This window comes from Tamandua tetradactyla, chromosome 5 (genome assembly GCF_023851605.1).
Source record: "Tamandua tetradactyla isolate mTamTet1 chromosome 5, mTamTet1.pri, whole genome shotgun sequence".
NCBI lineage: Eukaryota > Metazoa > Chordata > Mammalia > Pilosa > Myrmecophagidae > Tamandua > Tamandua tetradactyla.
Window position 1 is genome coordinate 192698064 of NC_135331.1, and position 22287 is coordinate 192720350.

At 41.5% G+C, this 22287-nt stretch overlaps 1 protein-coding gene across 8 annotated transcripts in view; it reads left to right on the forward strand.

The window, feature by feature from the left end:
* AKAP7 (A-kinase anchoring protein 7) overlaps nt 1-22287 on the forward strand; it is a 162959-nt gene that overhangs the window by 1482 nt on the left and 139190 nt on the right. For 5 of the 8 annotated variants that reach the window (XR_013176455.1, XR_013176456.1, XR_013176454.1 and 2 more), the window contains exon 2: nt 2784-2912. Coding sequence is in view for 2 of the 8 variants with exons in the window: in XM_077162903.1 (XP_077019018.1) it covers nt 2828-2912 (85 nt within the window). In the remaining 6 variants the exon portion in view is untranslated. Of the gene's footprint in view, nt 1-2783; nt 2913-6657; nt 6798-13014; nt 13153-22287 lie in introns of those variants that run through there. The other 3 variants (XR_013176458.1, XR_013176459.1, XR_013176457.1) reach the window with 3 other exon arrangements.

Below are 22287 nucleotides of genomic sequence, written 5' to 3' on the forward strand. Positions count from 1 at the left end.
GGCCGCCACCCACCCCACGGCACAGGCCTGCCCTGATCCACCTTGAAAAGATCCAGCGTGGAACCGAGGTGTGCAGGAAGGCACAGGACACACGAGAAGCGTGCTTGCCAGCCTTGGCTGATGTGGCCTCACCTGCTGGGCTCCTAACACCTGCCAGCCGACCCGACTCCCACACGTTCTCATTTGATTGGCCTGGCTGCTGGTTCTGAGAGCGCCCAGGTGCCGCTGATGTGCAGCCAGGACTTGGGCTCCCTCACCCCGGCAGGGGCAGCTGGGAGCTGAGTGCCCCATGTGGGCGCACCCAACGTCTGCTTGCTGGCCCCCAGCGCCCAGGGCAGTGCGCCCTCCTCGCTGACCACCCTCCTCCTGTGTCCCAGGAGCTGCACAGCACATGCTCTCTAAACTTTTAATGATGGTTGAGCTCAAGATAAGCTATGAAGTTTAATATTAAAATATTTTTTTCATTGAAAAAAAAAAGACAATTTGTCATTCTATATGATTCATCTCCTTGCCCTCAAAGTGTGATGTTGGGGTACGGAAGTTTCCTTCCCTGTCCTGTTCCCACGGGAGAGGCGGACAGGTGAAAGCTGGCACTGAGATGGCAGTGTCCTGAGGTTCTGCGTTCTAGGATAACGCCGGGAAAAGCAAGCTGGATTTACTGCGTTCTGATTTCCATTCAGCCTTGTGCATGCTTGATACTGCACAAATATTCTTTTGTGGTTAGCTTTTTCCTTGAGATCAAACATAAGGTAATTACTTTATCAGGTTCACAGGGACGGTAAGGATCCTTTAGCATGTGACCCTAAGGTACAAAAAAGTATTGGTCTGTTAATAGTTTTGTTCTAGCATAAACTGCATTTTATAGTTTTAAATTTAAGCATAAACACCAGAAAGGAAACATTTATTTGTTCTCGTGTAGTTCAGTATTTGTGAGTTTACGAGCAGCCTCCCAGTAGGCTGGTGTTTGTTGAACGCCTGTGTGCCAGCCACTCTTCATGAATTTGAACTGTACTATAAACAGCAGCGTTGTTTATGGTGCTCTGTTGCTTTTTCCCATTGTTTGTTTTGGTATTGAAGTTGTCTAATTTATAAACAAAACCAGCAACAACTTTGTTTTTGTTCTTTTCTTTTATACAAAAGATAAAGGTACCTGTGTGTGTTTATGTGTGGGGGTATGGTGTGCGAAAGACAATAAAGCTGACTCAAACTGTGATAAAAATTTAGATTTTTTGGTGTATGCGTTGACTTTGACCTATCGTGAGAGTTATGTTGTATGCTGTAAACCATGGCCTCTATAGAATGCTTCTAGGTATTATATTTGAAAACGTAGGATTGACAGAATGAAATACATCACTTCTTTAATATTTTGAGTGGTAAATAAGAGTTTGCTTTGGTTTGTTAAGCTGCTGGAATGCTGTATGCCACAAATGGGTTGGCTTTTGTTTTTCGGTTGGCTACTATAAAAGAAATTTATTAAGTTGCAAGTTTACAGTTCTAAAGCCATAACAATGTCCAAACTAAGGCATCGGCCTCAAGAATGGCCCGTGGATCTGGAGCACCCTGCCAGCAGGGGGCACGTGGCCTCTGCCGGTCCCTTGGCTTCTGGTTTCAAACAGCTTCCCTGGGGCGTTTTCCTTGTGCAGCTGCAGACATCTGGGCCGCATGTTGGCTCCGAAGCTCTCTCCAAAATGTTTCCTCTTTTAAAGAACTCCAGTAAACGAATCAAGACCCACCTTGAATGGGTGGAGTCACATCTCCCTCTGATCACACGGTCGCACCCACACTGGGTGTGCCACATGCCGGGGAAACAGTCCAAAGTTTCCACCCCACTGTATTGATTCAGGATTAAAGGAACATGGCTGCCCACAAGAGTGGAGCAGGAAAAAGGACATGGCTTTCCTGGGTACACAACAGCTGCAAACCGCACAGTGTTTAATAAAAGCATAAAGTAAAATCACTGGAGTATCCCAGGGTTTTGTTCAGTCCTAGATCATTCAACATTTGTTTCTGCCAGCGCAGGCGTGGAGAGGTCCTGGGAGACCACTGATAATGAACTTTATCTGTTTAGACACAGACACCCCTTCCTTTAACTTTCTCCCTAGACTACTATTTTCCCACCCGTTATAAGGAACACAAAACCAAACAAAGCACCAAATGCAAAATGTGGTTTTAATGTTAGTGCCTGCCTGTGAGACGGAGCTATTAGGGAAACTGTAGAAGCTTTTCCTTCTTTAATCATTGAATTTCCAGAAGAGTGTGTTTAGAGCCATATATCTTTAACTGCATTTTCGGCGTTAAATGTAATGATGGAAAGAAGTTACTTAAATGGCTTTACTGAGGGGAAGATCAGAACTTACACAAATGAGAACCCATAAGTGAGGTGATATTGTTAAAAATAAACATGAAAGAAGACTAGCAAAATCTTGGTTTGTTTTCCAAAAGATTGAAAAAATTATAGTTTTTGAATTAAGAAACTACTGTAAAAATTTTTGAGAATTGCTGATTAACTCAGTTTTCATCTAACTCTGAGTTTAGTAGTGTGTTTTAAAGAATTATTAAAGCTTTGGAAGCCTCTTGTTTAAAATAAAAAGCGTTTATACAAATTTAGAATATGGGGTAAATAATGTTTATGTAAGTAGCTTTAGAATATGTCTGAATACAAATTGCATCATTTCTTAGGTGTTAGTTGGTATTAAGTTAAATTAGGTGAATTGTTTTGGTTTAGTATATGAATTAGAAAACCAACAAGTTAAATAATACATTTTTCTTTTTATATGTTGAAGAAGGAGGAAATTCCAATGAGTGTGAAAATACGCCGAGAAGAAAAATGTCAGACGACCTTGAAGCCAGTATTATGAATTCTTTGGTGGATATGCCATTTGCAACTGTAGATATAGAAGATGATTGTGGAAGTAAGTACTTCGTTAAATAAATATTATTTAGAAGCACCAAGTAAATTTAGTTACATATATATATTTTCTTAATAAATTACTTCAACTGATTTACTTGTCATGCTTTGAATTTTGGTTGTTAATTAGTAGTTGTCTGTATGTTGGTATTTATTGACAGAATAATCACAGATAATATTAAGAGATGTCTCATGAAATTTGCAACTGGCTCACTCTGCAGCTTATAACCTCCTTCTGCAGGTTGCGGTCCTGGCCTTCATGGGGAGTAGATCCCCTCCCCAAGGACCCTGGAGCCACTGCTAATCCCACGGCCCCACCCATTTAACGGGTGTCTCCCGGGCGTTTGACAAAAGTGCTGGGCATTTTGCTGGGCACTGGGAAGGTCCTGAGGCAGCAGTCCAGACTTGTCTCACCCCCCTGGAGCTTAACAGGTGGCCGTTGACGGCAGTGGGACTTTCAGTCAAGTGTGCACCCATTGTATCCCTTCGGTTCTTGAGATCCTGTCCACAGAGACAGAACCGTGCTCACTTCTGTACGTTCCTGCTGCATCTATACAAGTATTAGATCCGAATTTCATGTCCTTGTGAGAACAATACTGCACATGGTGTTTAGGGCTCTCTCCATCGAAAGTGAGACAGAGTTGCCTTTTGTCCAGGTCACTTGAGAACAGGAAAATAAGGAAAAGCATCGGTGTATTTAACAAATTTGTACTGACTACATCCTTTGGGCCGTTTGCTGTCTGCAGCCTTATTTACATTTTCTCCTGTCTGGGGTCTGTAATAGAGACTTCACCAGAAATGATCTGGTTTGGTCTCTTCATTTTAAGAGGAGAAAACTGAGAGGGTAAGTGAGCTAACTGAACTCACACAGCTGGAAAGAACTAGCTATAGAATGTGTGACTTCGGACTCCCTCGTCCTTTCTGTGGTGAACATTTGTTGGGTGCCTGGTTGGCAGCTGCCAGGACGGAGATAGGCAGGGGGCCTTCGGAACTCATGACAGCAGCTCTGCCCCAGGAACTCATGGCTTCACCACCCCTCCATTACCATATTATATGTTTTATGCCATGCCATGCCATGCCGGATGCCACGCCAAGCTGTTCCAATCCCATAAACTATGTGGGTATGTGGTATGCGGGATGCCCCGCTGCGCAGCTGTAATCCCATAAGGTATGTGGTGTGTGGGATGCCCCGCTGCAAAGCTGTAATCCCGTAAAATATGTGGTTATGCAGCATGTGCAATGCCGCGCCGCGCAGCTGTAATCCTGTAAAGTGTGTGGTGTGTGGGATGCTGCGCCGTGCAGCTGTAATCCCGTAAATTATGCAGTGTGCAAGATGCTGCGCTGCACGGCTGTAATTCCTTAAGGTGTGTGGTGTGTGGGATGCCACACTGTGCAGCTGTGTATTAGTTGGGTCTGGGGGCCCACTAAGCAGAGATTCTGCATTCAGTGTTATAGCTCAAGGAGTTAGAAAAGGTATTAACAGTTTGTTTGGATGGTTGGTTGAAACATGGATCAAAAGGTGGCCGACATTACCTGAGGTTGAAATGCCAGAACTGCCCTGGTATAATGTAGATGAGGGGATCCAGAGGCTTAGAGAGATTGCAATGTTAGACTGGATTTATCATGCAAAGCCTGCTCTTACACCCCAGGAATGTCCAGAGGATGCACCTTTTACCAGAACAGTGAGAAATAAATTTGTGAGACTAGCACCATCATCCCTGAAAAGCTCTGTGGTTGCACTTCTCTGTAGGTCAGATATTACTGTAGGAACTGCTGTCACTGAGCTGGAATCCTTAAACACAATGGGGATTAACGGATCCCGAGTTGACAGAAGCCAGGTGGCAGCACTTAATCGCCAAAGACAGGGTAGACGTGGCTATTATAACAGACAGCAAACTCAAAGCAGGAGTCAAAATTATATGACTTGCAGAGATTTATGGCATTGGCTAGTAAATTATGGGGTACCTAGAAATACAATAGAAGGATAGCCTACTAAATTCTTGTTGGAGTTGTATAAACAAGAGTTGTAGGTCAAGTGAACAGAAGTCTAACCTGAATTACAAAAAGACAGAGTCACAGCCCCTTAATCAATTTCCAAACTTGAGACAGTTTACAGACCCAGAGCCCCTTGAATGAAGGGGAGGCCAGGTCCCTTTTGGGGGAGAACCCTGTTACTCTGCCACAAATTTATACTGTTAATCTTCCTCCAAGCCTTCCCCAGGGAGACCGATGGCCTTTTACCAGGGTAACTGTGCATTGGGGAAAAGAAAATGATCAGATATTTCAGGGATTATTAGACACTGGTTCAGAAGTGACATTAATTCTAGGGGACCCAAAATGTGACTCTGGTCCACCAGTCAGAGTAGGAGCTTATGGAGGTCAGGTGATCAATGGAGTTTTAGCTCAGGTCCGTCTCACAGTGGGTCCAGTGTGCCCCAGACCAATTCTGTGGTTATTTCCCCAGTTCCAGAATGTATAATTGGAATAGACATACTGAGCAACTGGCAGAATCCCCACGTTGGCTCTCTAACTCGTGCAGTGAGGGCTATTATGGTGGAAAAGGCCAAGTGGACGCCACTAGAACTGCCCCTACCGAGCAAAATAGTAAATCAGCAGCAATACTGAATTCCTGGAGGGATTGCAGAGATTACTGCCACTCTTAAGGACTTGAAGGATGCAGTGGTGGTGATTCTCACCACAACCCCATTCAACTCTCCTATTTGGCCTGTGCAGAAAACAGATGGGTCTTGGAGAATGACAGTGGATTATCGTAAGCTCAACCAGGTGGTAACTCCAATTGCAGCTGCTGTTCCAGAGGTGGTATCATTGCTTGAGCAAATCAGTACATCCCCTGGTACCTGTATGCAGCTATTGATCTGGCAAATGCTTTTTTCTCCATAGCTGTGAGTAAGGACCACCAGAAACAGTTTGCTGTATGGTGCTGTTTCTCCCATAGCCAGGATCCATGAGTCCAGGAATCCAGGGGTGGAAATGGGAGTGGCACCACTCACTAGTACCCCTAGTGATTCACCAGGAAAATTTTTGCTTCCTGTCCCTGTGACCCTGAGCTCTGCTGGTCTACAGGTTTTAGTTCCAAAAGGGGGAGTGCTTTCACCAGGAGAAACAACAATGATTCCATTGAACTGGAATCTAAGACCAAGAAGGGGGTTGCATTATTGTCTGGGGTGATTGACCCTGACTATCAGGGGGAAATAGGACTGCAACTAAACAATGCAAGTAAAGAAGAATTTTCTTGGAATCTAGGAGATCCCCTAGGGTGTCTTTTAGTACTACCATGCCCTGTGATTAAAATCAATGGAAAACTGCAACAGCCCAGTTCACACTGGACTCCCAATGGCTCTGAAACCTCAGGAATGAAGGTTTGCATCACCCCACTCCTGGTACCAAGATGTATTAATTAGGGTTCTCTAGAGAAACAGAATCAACAGGAAACACTCGCAAATATAAAATTTATAAAAGTGTCCCATGTAACCATGGGAACGCAGAGTCCAAAATCTGCAGGGCAGGCTGTGAAGCCGACGATTTCGATGGAGGGTCTGGATGAACTCCACAGGAGAGATTCGCTGGCTGAAGCAGGAAGAGAACCTGTCTCTTCTGAATCCTCCTTAAAGGGCTTCCAGTGATTAGATTAAGCATCACTCATTGCAGAAGATACTCCCCTTGTCTGATTACAAATGGAATCGGCTGTGGTCATGATTTAATTCTGTGAAATGTCCTCATTGCAACAGACAGGCCAGCACTTGCACAACCAGACAAATGGGTACCACCACTTGGCCAAGTTGATGCATGAACCTGACCATGGCAGGCTGTAATCCTAAAAGGTGCGCAGCCTGCAGGATGCCATGCTGCACAACTGTAATCCCGTAAGGTATGCGGTATCTCATAAGGTATGTGGGTATGTGGCATGCAGGATGCCACGCCATTCAGCTGTAATCCTGTAAGGTATGTGAGTATGCGGCATGTGGGATGCCACGCCGTGCAGCTGTAATTCCGTAAGGTATGTGACACACGGGATGTCGTGCTGCACAGCTGTAATCCTGTAAGGTGCTCACAAGTGCAAGCCCCAGGATCACAGCCTTGACTGATTGGCTTGGGCATCCCTGATGTTTGAGACAGCACCAGGAGTGTGCTGGCGGGAACCTTAGTAGTTGCATATTTTTCTCCCTCAAGGAACTTTGCCAATACTTTAAAATTGTCTATCCGACATATTCTGGGATGTGTCTGAGTATTATATTAAGCTATACAATATGTAAGCCCTCGCTCCCATTCTGGGCTTCCTGTGTTTGGGTTGTTTAAATGAGCTGTCTAGGCAGGTTGAATAGATTATGTGCTACAGAAAATTTAGATTTTAGGCAAAATAAACCTCTCTTCCTTTGACCTCATAGAGTAGGTGAAGTTCTAAAATACAGATGATGTCCTCCTTACCCCTGTATTCCGATTTACCTTAGTCCCCACCAGATCGGGTTCATTCTAGTGTGAGCACTAGAGAAAAATGAATATCCTGGTGTTTTGGGGTGTAATGACCTATATATGTCTGTTAGGTCTAATTCATTTATCAGATTGTTTAAGTTCCCTCTTTCCTTATATATCTTCTGTGTGGTTGTTCTCTCTGTAGAGGAGAGTGGTGTATTGAAGTCTCCTACTATTATTGTTGAAACACCTATTGCTCCCTTCAGTTTTGCCAGTGTCTGTCTCATGTACTTTGGAGGTCCTTGATTGGGAGCATAAACACTTATGATTGTTATTTCTTCTTGATGCATTGTCCCTTTTATTAATATATAGTTTCCTTTTTTGCCTCTTATGGTGTGTTTACATTTAATGTCTATTTTGTCTGATGTTAGTATAGCTGTTTTTGCTTTCCTTTGGTTACAGTTTGCATAGCACATTTTTTTTCCATCCTTTCACTTTCAGTCTATTTGTATCCTTGTGTCTAAGATGAGTCTCTTGTAAGCAGCATAGATGGATCATGTTTTTTAATCCATTCTGCCAATCTGGATCTTTTAATTGGTGAGTTTAGTCTGTTAACACTCAATCTTTTTTTATTTGTCAGATCTATATATTCTTTTCCATCTTTCTCTTTTTATCCTCTAAGTTGCCGTTACTGGTACTCTTCAATTCTGTGCCCTCCTCCTCCCTCACCTGTCTTTTTTTTTCCAACTGGCAGAACTCCCTTTAGTATTTCCTATAGGGCCTGTTTCTGGCTGACACATTCTCTCAACATTTGTCTGTCTCTGAACATTTTAATCTCTCCCTCGCTTTTGAAGGATATCTTGTCTGGATAAAGAATTCTTGACTGGAAGTTTTTCTCTACAACTACGACTTTTGTGGTGGAACTTGTGAGTTGACTGCCAGGCTGTTTTGCTGCTGGAAAGCGTGGCAGAACAACGAGGAAAGAAGTGCCAGTAAGCAGGCCACGGGGAAGGAGATCTTGAACATGTCATAACTCTGCCTTCTCATGTCCATGGTGCCCCTTGAGCAGTCCGAAATCAGTTTTGTGTGGTTTCCCTTGTATCTGGTGAGTCTCTTTTCTCTTACTGCTTTCAGAACTTTCTGCTTCTCTTCAACATTTGACAGACTGATTAACATGGGTGTGCTGGTTTGAAAGGATGTATGGACCCTGGAAAAGCCGTGTTTTAATCAAAATCCCATTTTGTAGAGGCAGAATAATCCCTACTCAATACTCTATGTTTGAAACTGTAATCAGATCATCTTCCTGGATGATGTGATCCAGTCAAGAGTGGTTGTTAAACTGAATTAGGGAACGACATGTCTCCACCCATTTGGGTGGGTCTTGATTGGTTTATTGGAGTCCTATAAAAGAGGAAATATTTTGGAGAATGAGAGATTCAGAGAGAGCAGAGAATGCTGCAGCACCACAAAGCAGAGAGTCCATGAGCCAGTGACCTTTGGAGATGAAGAAGGAAAACACCTCTGGGGAGCTTCATGAAACCAGAAGCCAGAAGAGAAAGCTAGCAGATGATGCCATGTTCACCATGTGCCCTTCCAGATGAGAGAGAAACTCTGACTGTGTTTACCATGTGCCGTCTCACTTGAGAGAGAAACCCTGAACTTCATCGGCCTTCTTGAACCAAGTATCTTTCCCTGGATGCCTTAAATTGGACATTTCTATAGACTTGTTTTAATTGGGACGTTTTCTCGACCTTAGAACTGTAAACTAGCAACTTATTAAATTCCCCCTTTTAAAAGCCATTGTATTTCTGGTATATTGCATTTCGGCAGCTAGCAAACTAGAACAATGGGTTACACCAGTTTTTTATAGTATAGACTTTATAAATTAAATGTTGCTGTGGGTTATTGTAGATTCCAATCCACCATGTGTAATATTACTTTTGTAGAATGTTGGATTTCAAATTCCAGGCACCAGCTCACACACTGGCACTATGGAAAAATGGAAGACAGAAGACCCGCGTTTTAATTTTTGGCTATTTCATTTAATACTTGTATAGCCTTGGACAGTGAGCTGCGTGAGTGGGCTTCTTTGGCTGTGAAATTCCCAGTGGCTGCAGGTCAAAGGAGCCAGTGTGGGTGGGACAGCAATAAAAATGAAAATGAGGTCCAAAAGCTTGTCACACAACCTCGGGACGTATCCCTTTGTTATTTGGGGACAACTTAGCCTTTCATTTTTCTAATACCATTGTCTAACACACTAAGGAATAAATGGTAAAATTCTTTGCAAACCAGGAAGCACTAACTGGTTTTTGTGAAGTGAGATTTTTCATAGAAATGTACAAAAGTCGGGAGTTTTATTGTCAACTCTTAAACCCTAAGAAAGATATAATAATAGCATTGTTGCTGTATTACAGGATAATTAGTTTGTGGCTTGAATGGACTTACTTTCGCTCTTTCACTATAAGCAACTTGTAAATTTAATCGGCCTCCTGGCTCTGTAGGAGACAAATCCTTGCAGTTCTCAGGTTGCTGGTTGTTGCCTTCAGCTGCTTTTGTGGTGGAACTTGTGAGTTAACTGCCAAGCAGTTTTTGCTGATGGAAACCGTGGCAGAGCAGTGAGGAAAGCAGTGCTGATAAGCACCCCATGGGGAAGGAGATTCTCGCCAGGAGAACTCCCCAAGCGCTGCCGTTGTCCTGCTGCTGTCCAGTGTGGGGCCCCCACGTAGGCAGTGGACCAGCCGGCCACAGCCTTTGCATCTTTCCTTTGTTCTTAGGAGGAGACTATTTCACTAGAATTATAAGTATAATGTTCAAATGTATGTGTAAAAAAAACCTCTTAGAAGTGCTGTGGAATCATGTAGCCCAAGCACACCCTTGGGTGACTCTGGAGGAGACCAGGCCCCAGCAAGTGTGTGAGTGGGCCCCGGCCACACCTTTGGGTGACGCTGGAGGAGACCCGGCCAGTGAGTGTGCGAGCTGGGCCCCGGCCACACCTTTGGGTGACGCTGGAGGAGACCCGGCCAGTGAGTGTGCGAGCTGGGCCCCGGCCACACCTTTGGGTGACACTGAAGGAGACCTGGCCAGTGAGTGTGCTAGCTTGGCTCCAGTGGCCTGTCCTCCCCCCAGGGGCTACAGGCAGCAGCTGCCCGGAGACCCTGAGGATCCTTGGAGCATGCCTGGGGCCTGATGTCCTCGGAGGTGGAGTGGGGTCCGCAGTAGTGGCGTGTTCTGAGCTGGGCTCAGCTCCCCCGGGTGTGGTTGATGGAGAGCTTTAGTTTAACTGGCCTTGGCCTCCAGGGAACCACAGTTCCTACTATCAGACCACGTCTGATCAAGATCCGAGGTGGGGTACTTGGTGACTTTTCAGCTGTGTGTCTTTCCTGCACGTGGAGTTCACTTCCTTCCTACTGAAATGACCATAATCATAGTTATTTCCCTCACATGGAATTTTAACTTTGTAAATTATCATTTCTATACTGTTAGCTAATACTGTTGTTTTATTTTTAAAAATGCTTTAACTCTTAACTATTTAACATGCATTGAAGTTTGTCTTTCCTAGCAAATAAATACTGTTTAATAAAAAAATGTCCTGCCAAATAGAGATGACATCCAGTATAAAGTGAGTCAGAAAGGATCAGCCACATCCTGTGTCCTCTCTGTAATTAGGAATGTTGGGGAAGCATGCAATACATTTTCCAGATTTTATTATGAAAGACCTTAAAACAAATACTTGTTTTCAGTAAAAAATGGTTTTTCCTTTTTGAAAAAAGTAATGGAAGCCAATAAAAATCAGAACAAGATGAACTCACTGACACATTTATTAAGCACCAGCTGTGTACCAGATATACGATTATTAATGCTGGGGCAAAGGGTGTAAACGATAAAATTCACCTGTAAGTAAATATAAGGGAGGCTATTCAACTTTGTAAGCGACCAAAGAATGTTCATTAAATATGATTTTAACCTATCTAATGAGAAACGTTATTTTTAAAATTATACCGAGTGCTTTTAATAGCATTAAACATATAGAAATTATAGCAGTCTGTTATTCTTGTTTTAAAATGTAGTTTGTCAGGCTCTCCAGCCATTCATATTTGGGATAGATTCACTCTTGGGACTCTAATATGGGAACATATTCTTACTTGTGGAAAAAAATTTTATTCGCAAATATGTGTGCCATGTTGTTTTTGGGAAAACTTGGGAAAAAGACAAGTAAATGTCCAAGATTAGGGGAAGGGTTGGATATGCTGTATAACTGCCTCTAGATTATGTATTATGTAATAACATATGAAAATAATGTTTCTGGAAACGGTGTTATAACCTAGGGAGTGTTTCCTATCTATAAGACAAAGTGGAACAAATAGGGGGAAATTGTGTGTGCAGTTGTCTCAATCCTTTGTGTGCCCTGTCTCCAAAATCCCCATCTGGACGTGTGAAGGTTTATAGCAATGATTTTGTTACTTTTTTTAATTTTCAAATTTTATGAATGTTCTTTTATATTTGTTGTAAGAAATACAATTAAAGTTTCTAATGTGACTGGGAGCTTGTTTGTAAAGAGTAAGCCCGAGGATTGGTACCTGGGGCAGTGGCTAAGCGCTGCCCCAGAGGACGCTGTGCGGTCAGGAGCGTGGAGGCTGACCCTGGACTGGGCTCCCATGCGCTCTGTGAAAGCACCAAGGTCATTTCCATAGACTTGGGAGGAATCAATTTGCTAATTCACATGAAATTCTTAAAATATATGGCACCAATCAGTACATTTTCATTAATTTAATCTCACCAAAAATTTCTTTTGTCCAAATATGTTTGCTAAATTAAATATTTGCAAACATTTGCCTCATAAGAGCGATATTTTATAATAACAAAAAATGAGTGCATATTGCTAAATGCTTTACATTTTCCCACTTAATTATCATAGAAACCCAGTGAGGGAGGTAAAATGATTATTTTTTGTACCTTGGCAAGATAAATAACCATTACAAATAAAAGGTGATATGCAGGCAGGCGCGGCTGCTGCTGGTGCGGAGAAACTCGGGACCGGCCAGAGGCTTTGGGTTTCCAGGCTCCTCGCTGACCTTGTGTTCCAGACCCAGAACCGGGCGCTGCTCCGGGGGTCGGCCGGAGTGTAAACCCTGCGACAGCGGAGCAGCCTGACCCAGCGGAGGGTGCTGCTGGGGACTGGACCGGCGCTGGCCGTCTCCTCCGGCAGGGCCTGTCCCCGAGCAGGACCGGGCACTCAGAAACCTCCCCTCGTCCTGGAATTCGGGCCTGGGTCCTGGTGATTCAGGGGCCTACTTACAATTGATTTGCAGCTTTTATTAAAAAGTCAATGTCTTGCTTTTCAGTTTTTCAAAATATAATATCTAATTCCAGATAGCTCTCTATTTTTCATTCAGGTAGAGGGTAAATGTGGTCTCGATAATGAAAAAGTGGTTACTTTGTAAGTTATCTCAGTTTGTGTGTATCTCAGTTTCTCTTTGGGTTTCCCAAACCACCCTCAGCAGCTCCAGACTTCTCTCCGTGATTTGTGTGTGGTTCTGGGTAGTCTAATATTTATAATCGCTATCAATAGCTGCTCTTACTTTGCATCAGAAACTAGTCTAAGTGCTCTCATATTAACACAGGTAACCTTCGGAATAACCCGATGACGTATTATTTTTATTATTCTTGCATCACAGAGGTAAAGAGAGTTTACGCAACTTGCTGAAGGTCAGATGGCTCGGAGGTGAGGGAGTCCCACCTAGGCATTCTGGGTCCAGACTTGTGTTAAAATTGGTTTCCATCCCAGAGCAGCAGTTTACCAACAGCAGGCTCAGGTGGGCTGGGAACGTATTTAGAAGTGGATTTAAAATATATGTGACATTTCAGTGGCTTATTTAGTGGCTTCTGCTTAATATTAGTACAGTTAGCTCATGTTGTTACAAGCAAATGTAGGATCTTTTCTTAGATTTCTGAAACTGCCAACAAGCCTGTACACATTGATTTGATTTTCTATATTTAAAATGAAATTTCATGGGGAATAAAATGCAGTGTCATCGTTTCTGAGGCGATTCAGATAATGCTCATAACAGATGAGAACATGGCAGACTGTTCCTTAGCGATGGAATTGGTAAAGTTCAGACAAATTCATATGGATAGAGGCAGCTAATAATTTATATTTTTAAATACGTATCCTCTCCTTTTTTTTGGCATGGGCAGTCTCTGGAAATCGAACCCAGGTCTCTGGCGTGCAGGCAAGAATTCTGCCACTGCATCACCACTGTACCACTCTCTCCTCGGCTTTTGAAAATATATTTTTACTATGTAAATTGTTAGGCTAGCATTATGATATGTGATGGTAAGATGGAGGCATAATCAGTTTTGCTTGTTTTACCTTGATAACTATATGGTCAGACGTAGTAGCCAGGTCACCGTGGACTTAATTGACCCCTGTCTCCTTGGTCCCACAGGTACATGTTCCTTCCAGAAGACAAGCTTGAGGAGCTTAGCAAACCCTTACTTTCTACATTTTTAAATCCTGCATTGCATTATTTTTTCTTAGAAATTAACATTAAAATGCTGTTTGAAGGGGGTGCAAGGGTAGTTCAGTGGTAGAATTCTCGCTTGCCATGCTGGAGACCCGGTCTCTATTCCTGACCTGTGTACTCTGCCCCACCCCCCAATTCAATAAACGGTGCTGCAGTAATGGGGTAGCCACGTGGAAAAAGAATGAAATGTGCCCTCCACCATATGGCAACAAAAAAGAAAATACTATTTGAGTTTTTTTTTAATTAATATTAGTATTCGAAACAGAATAAGAACAGCTATTTTGTCTGTATTTTTGTGTGCATTGTTAGCTAATTGTGTGAACTTGAATGGAGAAGTGGTTTTATCCAGTAGAGTGCACACCAGGAAAAGTCGACCTCCAACAGCTTTTCAACCTATCTATGGTGAAGGACCAATTTTTAAAAGGTTTCCTATTTATTTTTCACATGAAAGGCAATGTAATACTTGTGGCCACTTAATTTATGGGTTCGGATTTGCAGACAACACAGACTTCAGTGATATAAAAACAGATTTTATTAGGAAAATAATTGAAAGAGCTTTCAAAAATAAGGCATAGTTACACTACCAGATAAGATGGCACCAACACCTGAAAAGAAGTGCTAGAAAGTCTTAGAAGCAGCATTCCAAGTTTCATTAGTAAAAATCCACAGCAGTCTTGGAGACAGCATTCAGAGTGTCCTTAGTAAAATCCACAGCAGAGCAAAGATTCTTCTCTCTCCTTCTTCCTCACAAGATTCTCCCCCTCTGTCTCTCTAACTGCTTGCATGAAGTTTTTATGATGTTTTCACACAGTAGTGGCCAAATTCCAATTAGCTCATGTGACCTGACCCAGTTGGGTCCTCTGGGAACTGGTTAGGGACCGAGAGGAGCTTCCTGGGACCCAGACATCTTTATTCCAGTCCACCTCCTTCAGTGTCCCACCCGCCGGAGTGCACATTTCAGCTGTTGCTCACCAAGGTCATGTAATGGCAACATCAGTTGAACAGAACAGACTCTGCAAATTTATCTTTTCCTTACATTATTGCACATTAATATTTTTGTAAAATATAATGAAAATGAATTATTACAAAATGAGGTTTAAAAGAAAGACCTACAAAACGGAAGCCCAAAATTCAGCAGACAGAATTGCTCTGCCTGATTGCTATGAAAGTTTTGAAAGTACTTTCTCAGTTTTTGCAATGAAGAGTTTGTAGTTTGACACTGGTCACAGAGCACACCACGTGCAGCGCTGCATGCAGTGGTTATGTTCTAGGAGTCACAGATGCGTGTACACAGGATGGGTGGAAAATGATCTTTCTTAGATTGTGGCATGGTGAGTATACCCTCACATTATTGTGAGCCAGGTCTGGTTGGCCCCTGTTTGGTAAACAGGGTTTTATTGAACACAACAAACCTATTCGTTAAAAAAATGTATTTTTATTGAGATATCTTCACACACATACAGTCCATCCAAAATATACAATCCATGGCTCACAATATCATCATATACTTGTCATTTTTGTAACATTTGCATCGCTCCAGAAAAAGAAATAAAGAAGAAACCCACACGTTCCATACACCTTACCCCTCCCTCTCACTGACCAGTAGTATTTCAATCAACTCATTTTTTATTTTTACCTCTTATCCCTAACCTATTATTTATTTTTTTATGACCTTATTCTTTTACTCATCTGCCCATACCCTGGATAAAGGGAACATCAGACGCAAGGTTTTCACAGTCACATGGTCATATTGTAAAACCTGTATAATTATACAATCATCTTTAAGAATCAAGGATAACTTCAAGTTAAACAGTTTCAGGTACTTCCCTTCAGCGACCCCAATAGACCACATACTAAAAAGGGATATCTATATAATGAATAAGATTAACCTCCAGGATAACTTCTTGATTCTGCTTGAAATCTCTCAGCCACTGAGAATTTTTTACCTCGTTTCTGTCTTCCCTGTTTTGGTCAAGAAGGCTTTCCCAATCCCTTGATGCCAGGTCCCTGCTAATCCCGTGAGTTCAGTCCCACATTGCCAGGCAGATTTTCACCCCTCGGCGACTTGTCCCACGTAGAGGAGGGCAGTGAGTTCAGCTGCTGAGTTGGCTTAGAGAGAGAGGCCACATCTGAGCAGCAAAAGAGGTTCTCTGGGGGTGACTTTTAGGCATAATTATCAGTAGGCTTAGTCTATCCTTTGCAGGAATAAGTTTCATAGAGGTGAACCGAGGGCTAGGTCTATTGAATTGGTTGTCCCCACTGCTTGTGAGAATATCTGGAATTCCCCAGATAGGGAAATTGAATATTTCCTCCTTTCTCCCAATTTCCCCAAGGGGACTTTGCAAATAGTTTTTTATTCTCTCCTCAAATTACTCTGGGATATATTGGGGCATCACACTAACCTGGAAAAACCAACAAGATCTCACGCCCCATTCAAGATTCCATTTAATTATGGTGTTTGAAAAAACAGACCATACAAGTTAAATTAGATAATGCACTACCCAAAATATAAATTTTTCACCAAGTGAAGGTCTCTCCCTTTGGTCTCACACAGAAGTTGAAGTTTGTAAATATGGACGATATCATCCTTTACCCCGTATTCTGCTGTACTCTGTCCTATCCAGGTCAGCTTCATTCATGTCTAGTTGATGTCTGATTCCCCTTTCAACTTTTTGAACAGTTCCTGTATGGGGTACTGCTGACTTTCATAGCTTCAGAGCTCTAACTCTTGAGTCTTAGTTGTCACATCAATACCTGAAGTTTCAGGAAACGACCAGGTTTTATACCAACAGCTCAGTATCTCAGAATTTAGAAATAATGATCACAACTTCTGAATATGTGACTGCTGTAAGAGCTTGCAACGTAAGATCCTTTACAATAGGCCCCAACCTGATAACCCATGCTCTCGACTTCAGTTCACCAAGTTTTTATATTATACTTAGTCCATATAAGTGAGGCGTGATAATATTTGTCATTTGTTCCTGATATTTCATTCAACATTTGGTCCTTAAGGCTCATTCATCTAGCTGCATGTTGCACAACTCCATTCCTTCTCGCAGCTGCTCAGTAGTCCATTGTATGTATATACCACAGTTGCCCTTCCATTCCTCAGTCATTGCACCCTTAGGCCATCTCCATCCATTGTGAATTGTGAACACTGCCGCCATAAACACAGGTGTGCAAATGTCCATTCTTGTTCCCACACTCAGTTCCTCCAGGTGTGTACTGAGCAGTGGGGTGTCAGGATCCTATGGCAGCCCCACCCCTGGCCTCCTGTAGAGCCACCACACTGCCCTCTAAAGGGCTGCACCTCTCCTTTACCTACCAACAATGAATAAGTACATCTCTTTCTCCAATTTTCTCTAGCACTTGTTTCTCTCTGTTCATTCTTAAACGTTTTTTTTTGCACATCATACAATCCAACCTAAGTAAAAAATCAGTGGTTCCTAGTATAATCACATACTAATGCCTTCACCACCACAATCTATATGAAAATATTTCCTTTTTTCTCCACAAAAAAATCCAATATCCCTCCCCTATTCCCCTGCCTGCTGACATTTATTTTTGGCCTAATGCCTTTGTTACAGTCAGTGGAAGGATATTACATTGTCATTGTTGACTATAGACCCTAGCTTGCAGTGATTATATTTTTTTCTGTATACCATCCATTTTCAGCATCTTCCCATGTTGATGTTCATTTGTTCTCCCTCATGCAAAAATATTCTTATATTTGTATGTTTACTCACCATCATTGTCCACTCTAGGCATTCCTAGGTTATACCGTCTCAGTCTTTATCCTCTGTCTTTCCTTCTGGTTTCACACGTACCCTCAGTCCTTCTCCCTCTATATCATTCTCACATTCATCTTCCTACTCAGTTTACCTGTATTATTGGGCTGCCATCAGATAGCATTGTGCTATCCATTTCTGAGTTTTTACAATCAGTCCTGTTGCACAATCTCTCTCCCTTCAGCACAAATGCCCAATCTCTACCCTCTTTCTATCTCCTGATAACCTGTATCCTTAACTTTAACTCTCACTGTTAGTTCATTTTAGTAAGACCATACAGTATTTGTCCTTTTGTTACCTCACTCAATATAATGTCCTCAAGGTTCATGCATGTTGTTACATACTTCATGACTTTATCCTGTGTTACAGCTGCATAATATTACATTGCATATTATTACAATAGTTTGTTTAGCTATTCATCCATTGATGGACATTTGGGCTGTTTCCATCTCTTGGCAATTGTAAATAATACTGCCATAAACATCAGAGTGCAAATGCCCATTTGTGTTTTTGCCCTCATGTCTTCTGAATAGATACCTAGTAATGGGATTGCTGAATCATATGGTAATTCTATTCTTAGCTTCCTGAGGAAACTCCAAACTGCCTTCCAGAGCAGTTGCACCATTTCACATTCCCACCAACAGTGCATAAGTGTGCCTCTTCCGCCACATCCTCCTCAGCACTAGTCATTTTCTGTTTTTTTGTTTTTTTTTTATAATGGCCATTCCTAGTGGATATGAGATGGTATCTCTTGTGATTTTGATTTGCATTTCTCTAATAGCTGGTGAAGTTGAGCATGTTTTCATACCCTTTTAGTAATTTGTACTTCCTCTTCTGAAAAGTGTTTGTTCTTGTCTTTTGCCCAGTGTTTAATTGGATTGTCTTTTTGTTGTTGAGTTCAAATATGGTTGTAAAATTTTGCCTCCCATTGCATAGGCTACCTTTTTACTTTCCTGACAAAGTTCTTTGATGCACAAAAGTGTTTAATTTAGAGGAGTTCCCATTTATCTATATCTTTTTTAATTGCTTGTGCTTTGGGTATAAGGTCTAGGAAACTACCTCCTATTACAAGATATTTCCCTACATTTTCTTCTAAAAGTTTTATGGTCTTAGCTCTAATGTTTAAGCCCTTGATCCATTCTGAGTTCATTTTTTTGTATAGGGTGTGAGATATGGATTCTCCTTTCATTCTTTTTGCATATGGATACCCAGTTCTCCAAATACTGTTTACTGAAGAGGCTGCTCTGTCCCAGTTGGGTTGGGTAGACTGCCTTATTGAGGATCAATTGTCCATAGATGAGAGGATCTGTTTTTGACATGCAAATTTATTCCATTGGTCAGTATATCTATCTTTATGCCAGTACCATGCTGTTTTGACCACTGGGCTTTGTAATATGCTCTAAAGTCAGGACCTCCCACTTCAGTTTTCTTTCTTAAGATATTTTTGGCTATTCAGAGCATCATGCACTTCCACATAAATTTGATTATTGTTTTTTCTATTTATGCAAAGTAAGTTGTTGGGTTTTAATTGCTAGTGCATTGAATCTATAAATCAATTTGGATAAAATTAAAATAAAATATATTTAGTCTTCCAATCCATGAACATGGTATGCCTTTCCATTTATTTAGGTCCTCCATGATTTCTTTAGCAATTTCTTGTGGTTTTCTGTGTATAGGTCTTTTGTTTCCTTAGTTAAATTTATTCCTCAATGTTTGGTTCTTTTTGTTGTTGTTGTAAATGGAATTTTTTCTTGATTTCCTCTTCAGATTGCTCATTACTAGTTTAAACAAATACAACTGATTTTGGGGTGATGATCTTGTACCCTGTCACTTTGCTGTATTTATTTATTAGCTCTAGTAGCTTTACTATAGGTTTTTCAGGATTTTTAACATATAGTATCATGTCATCTGCAAACAGTGAGAGTTTTACTTCTTCCTTTTCAATTTGGATGCCTTTTATTTCTTTTTCTTGTCTAATTGCTCCAGCTAGAACTTACAGCCAGTGTTGACTAACGGTGGTGACAGTGGGTATCCTGATCTTAAAGAGAAAGCTTTCAGTCTTTCCCCATGGAGGATGATGTTAGCTGTGGGTTTTCCATATATTCCCTTTATCATGGTGAAGAAGTTTCCTTCTATTCCTATTGTTTGAGGTGTTCTCATCAGGAAAGGATGTTGAATTTTGTCAAGGGTCTTTTACTGCATCAATTGAGATGATCATGTGGTTTTCCGCTTTGACATACTGATATGATGTATTTCATTAATTGATTTTCTTGTTTTGAACCAGCTTTGCATACCTGGAATAATTCCCACTTGATCATGCCGTATAATTCATTTAAAGTGCTGCTTGATTTAATTTGCAAGTATTTTGTTGAGAATTTTTGCATCTATATTCATTAAAGAAATTGGTCTGTAATTTTCTTTTCTTGCATTATCTTTGTCTGGCTTTGGTATTAGGGTGATGTTGGCTTTGTAGAATAAGTTAAGTAGCTTTCCCTCTTCTTCAATTTTTTTGAAGAGTTTGAGCAGGATTGGTACTGTCTTTCCAATGCTTGGTAAAAATCACATGTGAAGCAATTTGGTCTTGGACTTTTCTTTTTTGGGAACTTCTTGATGATGGTTTCAATCTCTTCTGATTGATTTGTTGAGGTCATCTGTTCTTTTTTTCTTTTATTAATTTTTAAATTTTTCAAAAAAATGTAACAACAAACAAATACAACATTCTTAACATATGATCATTCCATTCCAAATATATAATCAGTAATTCACAACATCACATAGTCGCGTATTCATCATCATGATCGTTTCTTAGAACATTTGCATCAATTCAGAAAAAGAAATAAAACACAACAGAAAAAAATTCATGCATACCATACCCCTTACCCCTCCTTTTCATTGATCACTAGCATTTCAATCTACTAAATTTATTTTAACATTTGTTCCCCCTATTATTTATTTTTATACCATATGTTTTACTAGTCTGTTGATAAGGTCAATAAAAGGAGCATCAGACAGAAGGTTTTCACAGTCACACAATAACATTGTGAAAGCTGTATCATTCTACAATCATCTTTAAGAAACATGGCTACTGGAACACAGCTCTACATTTTCAGGCACCTCCCTCCAGCCTCTCCATTACATCTTGACTAACAAGGTGATATCTATTTAATGCGTAAGCATAACCTCCAGGATAACCTCTCAACTCTGTTTGGAATCTCTCAGCCATTTGCACTTTATTTTGTCTCATTTCACTCTTCCCCCTTTTGGTTGAGAAGGTTTTCTCATCCTTTGATGCTGAATCCCTGCTCATTCTAGGATTTCTGTCCCACATTGCCAGGATGGTCCACACCCCTGGGAGTCATGTCCTTTGTAGAGAGGGGGACAGCAGTGAGTTTGCTTGTTGTGTTGGCTGGAGAGAGAGGCCACATCTGAGCAACAAAAGATGGGTTGCTCTTGGGGGGTGACTCTTAAACCTAATTTTAAGTAGGCTTGACCTGTCCTTTGTGGGGTTAAGTTTCATATGAACAAACCCCAAGATTGGGGACTCAGTCTATTGCTTTGGTTGTCCACACTGTTTGTGAGAATATCAGGAATTCTCCACTTGGGGAAGGTGAATTTTCCCCCTTTCTCACCATTCCTCCAAGGGGACTTTGCAAATACTTTTTTACTCACTGTTCAAGTCCCTCGGGGATTTATCGGGGCATCATTCTGGACAAACCTATAAAATCTTATGCCCTGCTCCAGGTCCGCATTACAGTGTTCAATTAAACTGTCCATAGAAGTTAATGTTGGCTTATATAAAGTTGACTAGGAAATGCACTAGTCAAAATATAAATTTTGTGTAAAATAAACATTTTTTGCTTCAGTCTCACATAGAAGTTGAAGTTTTAAAATATGAATGACCGTCTATTTTCAACATCCTGCAATATTGACTTTCCTTTCTTCTTCCTCATGCAAAAACATTTTTTAATTTGTACATTTAGTCACTATTTTCCTAGATTATAATATTCCTAGATTATACCATCTCAGTCTTTATCATCTGTCTTTCCTTCTGGTTTCGTACATGCCCCCAGTGTAAAGTGCCCCCTCTGTAAAGTGATGTGGTGCCTTTAACTTCATCAGACTCTCCCTGCTGGGGCATGGTTGAGACAGAGGGCATGTTGTAGGCTGGCTTTAATCACTTAAGTTTTCCAGACCCTGGGTCTGAATTCTTTGAAGGAGGGATTCCACCTGAGCAGGGCTGTGCCCCATTTGTTTGGGGAAGATACACCCTTCAGGGAATTAGCCCCTTCACCTGACTAGTTACTTTGTCTCTCAGACAAGCTTTATTTCACCCTTGCCTAGGGCAGTGCTGGAGCCTGAGAGTGCTACCAGTTCTATCTGATGAGCTGCTTAAGGAGTGAAAAAAAAAAAGCAACCAAGCCTTTTCAGAGCTGGATCCCTGCTCCTCAGGTTTGCCAATCAAGTGCTTGAGTTGGTACATGGCTCTGTGTATCTTCAGGCTCTATTTGTCCCCTTTGCTTGGGGTCCAGCCATTTTCTAGTATTTTGTGCTGTCAAACTCAAAAACCTTGTTGTTGTTATTTTTTTTTCTACCAGCCACACCTCCTCTCTGCTGGGGCAAAAACTCCTAATTCCTT